This window comes from Pseudorca crassidens, chromosome 17 (assembly GCF_039906515.1).
Source record: "Pseudorca crassidens isolate mPseCra1 chromosome 17, mPseCra1.hap1, whole genome shotgun sequence".
Lineage (NCBI taxonomy): Eukaryota > Metazoa > Chordata > Mammalia > Artiodactyla > Delphinidae > Pseudorca > Pseudorca crassidens.
This window is the reverse complement of record NC_090312.1, coordinates 42,819,465-42,832,689: the sequence shown is the minus strand read 5'-3', so window position 1 is coordinate 42,832,689 and position 13,225 is coordinate 42,819,465. Positions and strand designations below refer to the sequence as shown.

Sequence of the window (13,225 nt, the reverse complement as noted above, 5' to 3'; positions counted from 1 at the left end):
AAGTGGAGACATAATCATATTCATGGATTGGAAAATTCAACTTTGTTAAGATGTAAATTCTCCCCCAAATTCAGCTATAGATTCACACAATCTCAATCACAATCTGCATAGGTTTTTTGGGTAGAAATAGACAAGTTCAATTCTAAAATTTATGTAGAAATGCAAAATAAATGTTTTGAAAAAGAACAAAGCAAGGACATTTACACTACCTGATTTCAAGTCTTATTATTGAGCTGTGGTAATCAAAACATTAGAGTATTGCTATAAAGACAAAGAGATCAATGAAACAGAAAAGAAAGTCCAGAAATAGACTCATATATATGTGGTCACTTGATTTTTGACAAAGATGCCAAGACAATTCAATGTGAAAATGATATTTTCAATAAATAGTGTTTAAACAATTAGATAGCCGTAACTGTAAAAGCTAAAATTATAAGACCTCTGGGAGAAAAAAAAATAGAAAAATTTAGTGACCTTGGCAAAACTTTCTTAAATAATACACAAAATAGTCACAAATTATAGAAGAAAAAAGTCAGTAAATCAGATGTCATCAAAAAAATTTAGGGGCGGGCTTCCCTGGTGGCGCAGTGGTTGAGAGTCCGCCTGCCGATGCAGGGGACACGGGTTCGTGCCCCGGGCCGGGAAGATCCCACATGCCGCGGAGCGGCTGGGCCCGTGAGCCATGGCGGCTGAGCCTGCGCATCCGGAGCCTGTGCTCCGCAACAGGAGAGGCCACAACAGTGAGAAGCCTGCGTACCGCAAAAAAAAAAAAGAAATTTAATTTGCTCTTCAAAAGGCACTGTTACAAAATAAAAATGTAAGCCATGGCCTGGGAAAAAATATTTATAAACATATATCTGACAAAGAACTTGAATCTAGACTATATAAAGAATGTTTATGACTCAACAACAGAAGCCAAACTGCTAAAAATTTTAAGCAGGCACAATATTTGACCAGACACTACACCAGTGAAGATATACGGATGGCAAAAAAGCATATGAAAAGATGTTCAACACCATTAGTCATTAAGAAAATATAAATTAAAACCATAACGACCCAGCAATCCCACTCCTGGGCATATATACCCTGAGAAAACCATAATTCAAAAAGAGTCATGTACCACAATGTTCCTTGCAGCACTATTTACAATAGCCAGGACATGGAGTCAACCTAAGTGTCCATCGATAGATGAATGGGTAAAGAAGATGTGGCACATATATACAATGGAATACTACTCAGCCATTAAAAGAAACGAAATTGAGTTATTTGTAGTGAGGTGGATGGACCTAGAGTCTGTCATACAGAGTGAAGTAAGTCAGAAAGAGAAAAACAAATACCGTATGCTAACACATATATATGGAATCTAAGAAAAAAAAAAGGTCATGAAGAACCTAGGGGTAAGACAGGAATAAAGACACAGACCTACTAGAGAATGGACTTGAGGATACGGGGAAGGGGAAGGGGAAGCTGGGACAAAGTGAGAGAGTGGCATGGACATATATACACTACCAAACGTAAAATAGATAGCTAGTGGGAAGCAGCCACATAGCACAGGGAGATCAGCTCGGTGCTTTGTGACCGCCTGGAGGGGTGAGATAGGGAGGGTGGGAGGGAGGGAGACCCAAGAGGGAAGAGATATGGGGACATATGTATATGTATAACTGATTCACTTTGTTATAAAGCAGAACCTAACACACCATTGTAAAGCAATTATACTCCAATAAAGACGTTAAAAAAAAACAAGTTAATAAATATGTTAACAACTCATATAACCATATTAAAAAAAACAATGAAATACTACACTCCCACTACAGTGGCTAAAATTAAAAAGACTGAGCATAGCAAGCATTGGGAAGAATATTAAGCAACTAGAATTCTCATTCACTGGTGGGAATGTAAAATGTTACAGACTATTCGGGAAGCAATTTGATATTCTCTTAAAAATTTGACTGTATAGCTACCATATGATGACTTCTAGGTATTTAACCAAGAAAAATGAAAGCATAGCTCCTACAAAGCACTTGTTCACAAATGTTCATAGCAATTTTATTTGAAATAGCAAAAATTGGAAGCAATTTAAGTAATAATCAATATGTTAATGAATAATAAATCATGATATAGTCATACAATGGAATACTATTCTACAGTATAAAGGAGTGAAGTGTTGATATATGCAACAACATGGTGAAATCCCCAAATATGTATACTAAGTGATATCCACCAAACAAAAAAAGAGTACATGCTGTTATTTAATTTAGATAAAATTCTTGAAAATGCAAACGAATCTATAGTGACGGGAAGCAGATCAGTGATTACCTGGGGTGAGGGATGGACAGTGTGGGGTGGAAAATAGGGATTGCAACAGAGCATGAATAAAACTTTGGGGGGGTGGTGGAACTCTTCTTATCTGATTGTGCTGATGGCTTCAATGGTATATTGATTTTTATAAAATTGTATGCTTTAAATATGTGCTGTTAATTGTAAGTCAATTATATTTCAATAAAGCTCTTTTTAAAAATCATGATGAGCGGGTTTCCCTAGCGCGCAGTGGTTAAGAATCCACCTGCCAATGCAGGGGACACGGGTTCAAGCCCTGGTCCGGGAATATCCCACATGCCGTGGAGCAACTAAGCCCATGTGCCACACTACTAAGCCTGCACTCTAGAGCCCGCGTGCCACAACTACTGAGCCCGTGCGCCACAACTATGGAAGCCCTCGTGCCTAGAGCCCATGCTCAGCAACAAGAGAAGCCACCGCAATGAGAAGTCAACGCACTGTACCCAAGAGTAGCCCCCCCTCGCCGCAACTAGAGAAAGCCCGCGCAGCAAGGAAGACCCAACACAGCCAAAAATTAAAATAAATAAAATAAATAAATTTATTTTAAAAATAATCATGATGAAACCTGTTTCTCAGCTGCCATTGGAAATTTTGCAATGTTGCTCTGATTGTCCAACTATTCATGTACACTAAGAGAGATGTTGTGTATTAACAATCTTTCTTTCCTCCAAACCCCGGGGGCTTTCAACCCTCTGGAGAGCTTGCCTGTGCAAGTTTCCACAGCATGAACTTCTTTCCTGGAGCGTGGAAGAAAGCTCTGTGTTGAGTGCTGCATGCATACCAAGGCAAATAAAAACTCATTCCATCGCCCATCAGTGTTTTTCTCGATGTTCTTTTGACAACTCACCATTGATTTTGGAAACTTCCCAGTCTTTTTGTAAGCTTTCACTGCCAAGGGAAAATGTAAAGTGTCGACCCCGAAATAACTGCTGATCATCATCGGTGGCCTCGAAAATGAGACTTCCGGGTGCTTTCGGGGGATAGCAGAAGAACAAGCCTGTGTACTCCTTGACCAGCCGCGGGGGGTTGTCGTTCACGTCCGTGAGGGTCAGGTGGAATTGCGCCACGGAGCTCAAGGAGGATCCGCCTAAGGAATTGAATCATTGAAATATGGTATCTGCTTTCTCATTCTCCTCTCAATAAGAAAGGATATTTCCTTTTCTTTAAAAAAATATTTACAATTCAGACCTAGTTTCATTTTCTGCTTAGAAAGTCTTGATAATAATAAGAACTATGTGCTAACATTTTATATACATTACTTCAAAACAACACTGGTGTACATTTACAGATGAGAAGACTGAGGTTCAGAGAAGTTGTGTGACTTGCCCAAGGTCACATAGCGGTAGAGAGGCTTCCAACCCAGGGGATCTGACTCTAGAGCCCACACCTTTAATCGCTCAACACTGACTTAGGCATGTTCGTTAAGTTTTCTAAGGCTCATTTCTTCAGCTGTAAAACGTGACTTTATGAGGATCTGACATGTATTCTTAGAAAATTGTACAGAGCTGTACAAATGTTATTTGCTGTGGTGTCCTGGAGAAAATTTTGACCTCTGTAGCCTGAACAATTGGTAACTGTGTGATCATGGGCAAGTTACTTCTCAGTACCTTGGTTTCTTCATACATCAAATACGGTCAATAATAGTACCTACCCCATAGTGTTGTATGAGGGGTAAGTGCTTAGAACAGGACGGTCAGTACAACGTAAACACTTACTGTTCTCATTCTCCCTGATGTTTCTACAATTTCTGACTCAGACCTGCTTCAATTCCAGTAAACACTACTTGCCTGCTTTTCTTGTCGGCTGTCTCCTTAACCAAAGGAGGACGTCATTTCATCAATGTGTGTCATTTCAGGGCCAACAACGGCAAACAGAGCAGGGTTTTGAACCCTGGTTTCGATTCATGAAACTTCTAAAATGTGAGAGGCCTTTAGGACACATCCAAAGCGAAGTGCTGACCCCACAGTACATTTTAGCGGAAGGCACAGCACAAAGGCTTAGCCAGAAACTTCCTGCTGATTAAATCAGGAACTTTTAAATTGAGAGTTAAATTTATGGAGTGTGATAGTGGTATGTGCTAGAAAGAAGCACATCAACTAGAAGTAAGAGAGAGAGCCAGTCCCCGACCTGCCTCAGCGAGGCCCATCCACTCACACACCACCATTCCAAGTTCGACACACGCTTCTGCGTGTCTACCCTCACTGGTTTAACGTGCCTGCAGTACTTTTGTTTTTCTTCATCTTTTCACACACAGGGACCATTTTCATGATTCCCACCTATTGGAATGTTCCGCATTCCAGCTCCCAACCCTGGGCTTCACATTTTGAAAGTTTCCTTCTTTGGTATAAAACTATATTTATTTAGTCATAATCTGTTCAACTCTAATTTTTTGGTAAGCCAGGCAGATATATTTATTGTCTAATTCAAGGCTCTGACCAGCATAAGATCAACAGAATCCCGACTCCAAGTTGGAAAATTCCATTTAAACGTAAAGAAACTCAGTGTTTTAATCACGAGCCTTATCACTGGTAAGCATAATATTCCTGTGAGTTTATTTTTATAGCTATCTAAGATTCAAACATCCTTGGCTCATCTTTATAATAAATGTTTCCTTTCAAAAGTTCACCTGGTTTCATCAAAACAGATATCCAGGGCCACCCAAATCTACCAAATCAGAATCTGCAAGGTGAATTCCTATCTGTATGGAACAAGCTCCCGGGTGATTCTGGCATATATGAAGTTGAGAACATTGAACAAAACATTTTATGCTTCAAAAGGATGAGACCTCGGTCACTGCAATTTAAGCCTGAAGGAGCAAGTAATAGTCTAGGTAGGCAGGTCAGTGGTTTGACCCTGCTCCCTGGAGAAACCCACAGCCACTTTGGAGGAAGGGAGGTAGCTCAGTGGGGACACAGGAACCTTCCTAGAAGCTGTGGTCCCTTCAGGACACCACAGAGTGAGCAGCAGCCCTGAAGCCTAGCCAGCCTCCGGGTGCATCCCTGCCTGAAAGAGCCCTGCTACCGGGCACGGGGGTTCTCATCTTGAACAAAGCCGAGAAGGTGTGAGCACTTCTCTCCACTTTTGTACCCTTTTCATTTTTCCACTGTAAGATATTCTGACAATTTGACCCAGTTTCCCACCCACCTCACCCTCCTTCCCATTTCTACTGATGTAGCCCCTAATCATTTGTGTTACCTTTTATTTATTATTATTTTTAATTTATGTATCTATTTCGGCTCACCTACTTCTGTTGCCACCACTTGTACCCGATACAGACTTTCAGCTTCCCTGTCCAGCGGAGCCACACTAAAGATCTCGCCGGTGACGGGGTCAATTTTTAGCCAACCTCTCTTGTCACCTCTTAGTGAATAACTTTAGTAAGAGAAAAGAGCAAAAGGAAGCCCACATTACTCTGCAGGAAAATGTAAAGATAGTTTATGCATCACTATGCTATTATATCAGCACTATCCCTTGCATATTACTGACAACATATTTAAAGAAACATGATCTAATATCATTACTGCTTTATTTGCAAACCATCTGCCTTCAAAGGGAGGATTTGTTCATCCTTACAAAGTGGTTTTTGTACTTGTTTTAAAACAAAAGGTATCGTCACAAACTCTAGCAGAAAAAAAGTTAAACTTTTCTGGCAATCAAAGAATTTCAATTAAAACAACCTGGAATTATCTTTTAAAATTGATTAGCAAACCGCCCCCTCTCAGAAAACTTGAACACTCATTGGTGGAAATGTGTGAATGGGTGGATACTCAGAGGCTACTGGTGGGTGGCGCAGTGAATTCCTCATTCAGCAGACATCTATTGAGGGCTTAGCAAATATCATGCTGTGGACCAAGAGAGGAGATTACACAAAGGGATTCTAGGCCGGTGGAGGAGACAGACACAGAGACAGATAATTCCAGTAAAATGTGGTGAATACAAAGAGGCCATGTGGAATCCCAAATAAATTAAAGGGAATCAGAGAAGTCTTTCTGAAAGAGTAGATGTTAACTAAAGCAAGACAAAGAAGGATGCTTTAAGCAGAAGGAATTGTATGAACTAAGGCTGAGAGGCCAAGGAGTAGCTTAGGGTGTGGAGGCATCAGATGTTCCAGCAGTGGTGGGATAACATATCAATAGGACGCAGTGGATGGCAAAAGATGAAGCCAGAGGGATTGGAAAGAGCTGAAACATGAGAAGCAGTGGGCAGCCAGGGAATGGTGGTAAGCAGGATGGTGACCTAGTCATGTTTGTGTCTTCAATGGAACTCATTGGTAGGTGTATGAAAGGTGAATTTGAGAGAGACAAGCCTAGAACCACAGGAAAACCAATTTCTATAGCCTTTTGGGAACAACACTTCAGAGCCATAAGGATGTCTATATCTTTAGGTCAAAGAATCCCACCTCTGGAAATGTTCTCCAAATAAAAAACAATTGAATAGAAGTTAAGAAAAAGAATTATATACATACATTCAAAACTTTTCTAGAATTTAAAAAAAAATACTGGAAGCAGCCTACATGTCCAGTAGTAGGAGAATGATTAAGAAGTTATAATGCGTTAGTTCAAATTAACTTTTCCCCAGTGTTAGAATATTCTATATGCCAAGCACTGTGTTAGGTTATGTGTATGGTCGGTGAATTAAAAATTCCTATGTAGTCGGGATTTCTGAGTGAGACAGACACCCGTTGGAAGGTTTTCAGAGGAGTCACAGGATCTGATTTACTTTTTTAAAGACCCACACTCTGATTGCAGTGAATGGACTCAGGGAGGGGTGGAGGAGATGATTATGGTGACCTGGACCATTGCAGAAGTGGTGAGAAGCAGGTGGATGAAAGAATCTCTAATATTTACTGATACATTGGATTAGGAGCCACTGGGTGCTAATGGATTCTAAGTTTGTGGACCTGAAAGAAAGAAAAGAATTACATTGCTCAGGCTTTGGCAGCTTTGGAGTCATCCTTAATTCTTAACTGACTCATTACTAGCATTCGATCTATTGATTATTCCTCATTCATGAAGTACTTTTTTCATTTGTCTCTTACAGGACACTCCCTTTCTCAGTCTTCTTTCTCATCTTCCTGATTATAACTTAATAGTACATACGTTATATCTTTTCCTGGACCCATCTGAGGAATGATCTTAAATGCCTTTGTTTTCTCCACTCATAAACTCAAATTTTTACTCACTTGTCTGTCTCTGACTAATAACTTTCATAGCATTCTCATAAGGGAGATAGAAGCATTTGTTAAACAATAAATGGTTGTTAAATTAGGAACATTTTGTGCCCCATCATAATTAGTGACTGATGTACAGAGCAGTATCTACACTATCCATACAGTACAACCCAAGTCTTCTTTCCTTTCTCATATTTGTCTTTCTTTTTTTTTTTTTTTTTTTTTTTTTTGCGGTACGCGGGCCTCTCACTGTTGTGGCCTCTCCCGTTGCGGAGCACAGGCTCCGGACGCGCAGGCTCAGCGGCCATGGCTCACGGGCCCAGCCGCTCTGCGGCATGTGGGATCTTCCCGGACCGGGGCACGAACCCGTGTGCCCTGCATCGGCAGGCGGACTCTCAACCACTGCGCCACCAGGGAAGCCCTCATGTTTGTCTTTATGAAAGTTGACAAGTGCTTGCAGAGCAAAACAGTAGGTGGGATCTTAGACAGACAATAAGAAAAAGGTCTTGGAACTGATTCCAATTGCCTAAATGATCGCTCAGTGGGAGGCAAAACTCCCCTTAAATGTTTAGAGGCACTTAAGGAATTGTCATTCATAACCACATGCATGGGTTTTAAGTCATGCTAAAACATCTGTCATGCCATGGACAGTAGGACTGATGTTCTACAATAGAAGCAAAAGATCCGGGTTCAAGTCCTATCTGTGTGCTTATTAACTAGATGATCTTAAAAAGGTTACAGATATTGGTACAGATATGGATACATACACATACATATGTTATCTTAGAAAAATTAATTATCATTGCACATATTTAAGGCAAATCTGTGTGGGTTCTATTGCACTGAAAAAAAAAAAAAAGATTGAGAACTGCTAAGGTAGAAAGAGTTACACATCTTGTTTAACCTTCTCATCCCATGCACTCATCTCTCCAGGGCTGAGTTCTGGAATGAGTCTTGTTGCCCCAGACTTGCTCTCTGCAAAGCTGAGGATCCTATACGACCCCCTTTGAGAAGATTCCCTTCACCCTATCAGGTGGCTGAGTCTGCCGAGTCAGGTTTTTGCTTTATTCTTCTGTTTAGAACTCCAGTCCGCCTTAGGGGTTGGAACTCTTCCCCAGACCCTGGTCCCACGACTGGTCCAGACAGAGGGCCTAGCTTTGGACAGCCCAGTCTCTAGACCCCACCTCCTGAACTCACCAGCTCTCAGCCGGGACCTGCAGTAGGCAGGTTGGGGTGGAATCTGACCCGCTTCCCGCTTGCCCGAGCCTGGATTCTCACTGATGCCCCCCAGGGTACTGGCACCTGCCAGAGCCAAGGGCAGATTCACCAAGTGCACTGGGACATGGCCTCAGATTGCTGGCTGCTCCCTTAGGGGAGAGTCCTGGAGTCAGGCCAGCTTCTCTGCCCTTCCCAGCCCTTCCTCCTCCCCACCATCTGTGGTCACAGCGCACGGCTAGGCCTGCCCAGCACTGCTCTCCTCTACCTTATGTCCAGACCTTCCGGATCCTTGGCAGTCACGTTGCCCACTTTGGTGCCTTTAGCCACATCCTCTCTGACTTTTGCTTGGTATAGTTGTTGGGAAAATTGCGGTGCCTCATTCACATCTGTCACAGTAAGTCTGAATGTAGCAGAAGAGCTGGCATTGTACTGTACACCAAACACCAGAGGCTCTGGGTTTTCTGCTTGGAACACAATATTGTAAACATCTGCTGCTTCAAAATCAAGAGGCTGTGTAGGGGAAAAAAAGAAGGAAAATTAATTGGGGGATACTTAGCTCTCTTAAGATTCATTCCCTATGTTCCTTGAAAAAACTCGTACAGAGCAGCAGTTCTTAATCTAGTGTCAGCAAAAACTTACTTTTCAGGATAATAGAGCCATGGAAAAGTTTTTGCTGCAGGACTTCTCAGGACTTTTAATATGCTAATGTGTGTTCGGACTCTCCTAGAAGAGGAAATCAATGCAGCACTCCTCAAATTTATTAACCCTTGAGTAATTCATTCATTCAGCAGAAACTTACTGATTCTCTCAAGATGGTTCTCAGAAGTCATTGGGAAGTGCTTATGCAGAGATTTTCACATTGGTGGAGGATGATTTCCCAGAAACCTCCGGACTTAAACCTCAAAATAAAAGACTTTAAACTCATGGAGGGTGGGAGAGTTTAGCAGACACAATCAAGAGATCGATGGTCTGTTCTGGTTCAAGCCATGTCGGACAGGACCAGGAATGAAAATCAAGAAACTAATTTTGGTTTAGTTTGAGGAAGAATTTAACAGTTAGGGCTACCCAAGATAGAAAGAGTTGCTTCAAAAAGCAAGTTCCTAACTCTGGAAGCTTTCAAGAATAGGCTTAAACAGGGCTTCCCTGGTGGCGCAGTGGTTGAGAGTCCACCTGCCGATGCAGAGGACACGGGTTCGTGCCCCGGTCTGCGAAGCTCCCACATGCCGCGGAGGTGCTGGGCCCGTGAGCCATGGCCGCTGAGCCTGCGCGTCCGGAGCCTGTGCTCCGCAACGGGGGAGGCCACAGCAGTGAGAGGCCCGCGTACCGCAAAAAAAAAAAAAAAGAATAGGCTTAAACAATACATCAGGTTAGCATAAAAGGACTTAAGTATCATTTAAGCAATTTTTTTTTTTTTAAATATCACCCAAACAATTGGTTTACATTCTTTTAAGGTTCCTCTCAAGGCAGAATCCATAATTCTATGGGGAAAAAGTCCTAATCCTAGAGACCTGCTGAGGAGTGAGACAGACCCTAAAGTAGGGCTTCTAAAGGGGGAAGAAAGGGTTTCCTGGGATCCATGAACTCCTAGAAACCAAAATCTAAATATTGCATTGTTAAAAAGAAACAGGAGGCCCAAAATGGGGTCACTTGTGCTAAACCCCATGTCAACAAACCCAGTCTTAATACCTAACCTAATTACAGTCTCAACCCCTGCCCAGAAATGCAACCTTTAACCAATCAACCTGGAATTACCTCATCAGGACTAGTGAGGTAATCTGCCCAATAGGCCCTTTTGTTCCCTTTAGGAGGGCAACCTTGCCTGAAACAATGCATTCTTTGCTAATAATTTCCTTTTTCCGCCTGCTTTCTGCTTTAATAAGCTCTCCTTTTCTACAGCTTGGCGGAGGTTCCTTCTATGTGCTAGATTCCTAATGCCCAATCCATTTAAAGTCAATTGGATCCTTAAATTTCCTCAGTTGAATTTTTGTTAACAAATTTGGTGGCAGTTGTGGGATTGGAGGAGACTTACAACAGCTTTGAGGACAACGAGAAACACAGGTGTGGTATCCCTCAAAAACTCTAAGTTCACTGTCCTTCTTGCCATTTCCAAGAGCTGGGGGTAAACCCCTCTGAGCTCCACTCTCTTTGTGTTTAGATCCTGATCCACTTGGCTTTCCAGTCCAGGGCTCAGTGGGTCAGCTTGAGCTGGCTGATGGTTCCATGCAGAATCTGAGTCCCTAGGCCTTGGTTCTGTCTGAAGTTCCCCTCGGTTGTATAGCATCCCTTTCCCTAGTTCCAGTCCACAGTCCCCATTTACTGGAATCTGTTGACTTAATCCATGCTGGGAATTGCTGATGGTGTGCACAACCTTCTATTGGTCAGTCTGCAGTAACATCCCTTGATTACCTCTGGTGTGTTAAGGTGTACATGTTTGTTTGTCTTATTTTGTGTAGATAAGGGCTATTGCTAGCAGAGATCTCAGAAGGCAAAAAAAAAAAAAAAAAGCTGCAAAATTTGGTGGGTACAGATGGAGCATTTAAGGGCTATTAGAATGCTCACCACCTAACTCAAAGACTCCTGTATTAGGATAAGTTGGTCATAGAACAGGTTAGATTGATACAGACCACCTGCCAACCTAAAGAAAATTTCTGTGCAACAAGGTACAATACATGGTAAAACAATGCACAATCCCCAAGTCAGTGGCACAGCCCTTTTAGGTATTAGTTCAGCATAGCTAATGGGATCCATAAACGCTAAAGAGTTAAGTGCGCCACCTTCCAGCATACCTGCTTATTTTATGTCTAAAAACTATGTCTCAGGAGCTATAAATACCTACAAAAAAATGGCCAAAATTTTACTAAAGACAACCTAGAATTTTGTGCATAAGAACTTGGCTTGGTAACCATCAGACTGAGGTCCCAAATATGGCTGAACATAAAGTAATGGAAGTTGAACTCCATTTGCTGCTAAGGGTCCTAGCAAACGTTCCAATGAGATAAAAGCATTTAAGAATTGCACTTAGGGCTTCCCTGGTGGCACAGTGGTTGAGAGTCCGCCTGCCGATGCAGGGGACACGGGTTCATGCCCTGGTCCGGGCAGATCCCACGTGCCGCGGAGCGGCTGGGCACGTGAGCCATGGCCGCTGAGCCTGCACGTCCGGAGCCTGTGCCCGCAACGGGAGAGGTCACAACAGTGAGAGGCCCGCGTACCGAAAAAAAAAAAAAAAAAAAGAATTGCACTTAAAATCAAGGAATATCTATTTTAATGGGCATGCAGAAGCCTCCAAAAGACTTAAAATTTCCAAAATAGTGTCATTGAAAATTTCGTTGCAAAAGGCTAATAAAAGATTAGAGATATAAAAGGTGCCCAAAAAAGACTATAGGACTGACATAATTCCTGCTGCTCCCCTCCATCCTCCTTTATTTGAATATTCATTCTGGTAATCTTCTGTCTGAATTGCCTCTCCACTCTGAAGAAACTATTAATTAGTTACCTTTTATTAATAAAATAAGAGCTTAGCTTGGCTTTCTGCCTACCTAGGGCAAGCAGGCTGTCAGTTTTTTCCTTTCGCTATCTTTGGGAGTAACTCTGGATCCTAGAAAGGTAGTAACCTTTGCACCCTCTTTGAGGATACCTCTTGGGTCCATGGAGTTCTTTAATACTGCCAGAAACATTTACCATTTAAACAGGCTGAAAACTGACAAGCTATTGAAGATGTCATTTAGGTTTCAAACCAATCCCTTGAGGAATCAAGAGCAATTCTTTTCATCTTACAAATCTTTGCAAAACTAGATATGCATCTCTAGAGGCGATTCAAAGTTCACTTATTCCTTTTACCAATCTCCAAACCGCCCCTATTTTATCTTAAAAGGCTCATAACTTGCATTCTTTCCCTGTGCCTCTGAGATGTAAATGTTAAAGTACAAACTACAGGGAGGTAAGTTTTATCAGAAGAAAAACAAAAAGGGGAAAGGTCATTTGAAATTTAGGACCAAAAAAAGCAACTTAAATTCAACTCTTTTAATAACTAGTAAAACAGATGTGATAAGGTCTCTGCATCCGTCTGTATGTTCGTGTGTGTCTACATATACACGTGTTGCAGACGTATGGTATTGCTAAGACTCATTTACAAAAGAGTTCTATTTAGCTGGCTTAAACAAACAAGCATTTATATAAATGTAGTCTTCATAGAAAGTCTCAAAAATATAATAGAGGCTAATCCAAATGTTTTTCAGTTTTATATATTCTGGGAAAATATTTTATATCAAAGCTAATTTAAAGTTGCTGGTTTGATTAAAATAGAATGTGTCTAGAATTACACTGAATACAATACAGGCACACAAATTTTATTCTACATGGGTTTATTAGTCAAATAAGTCCATGTTATCTCTGTTACAAAGTTTGTCAGCAAAAAATTAAAAAAAAAAAAAGCTTGTGGTGATGGCTGACTTTGTCTAATGTCTCATGAAGTTTTCATGGGTAATCTAAACATAATAGTTG

The 13,225-nt window shown here is 41.5% G+C and overlaps 1 protein-coding gene and 1 long non-coding RNA gene across 5 annotated transcripts in view; one reads left to right on the top strand and one right to left on the bottom strand.

Annotated features, from left to right (window-relative positions):
• The window catches only part of CDH17 (cadherin 17), a 137,513-nt gene that overhangs the window by 7,262 nt on the left and 117,026 nt on the right, over positions 1–13,225 (bottom strand). For all 3 annotated transcript variants that reach the window (XM_067711769.1, XM_067711771.1, XM_067711770.1), the window contains exons 13-15: positions 8,991–9,235; positions 5,579–5,709; positions 3,185–3,424 (exon numbers count right to left, since the gene is read on the bottom strand). In XM_067711769.1, coding sequence (XP_067567870.1) covers positions 3,185–3,424; positions 5,579–5,709; positions 8,991–9,235 — 616 coding nt within the window. The remainder of the gene's footprint in view (positions 1–3,184; positions 3,425–5,578; positions 5,710–8,990; positions 9,236–13,225) is intronic.
• Positions 1–13,225, top strand: part of LOC137210155 (uncharacterized) — a 34,624-nt gene that overhangs the window by 16,533 nt on the left and 4,866 nt on the right. The gene's annotated exons all lie outside the window — the stretch shown is intronic.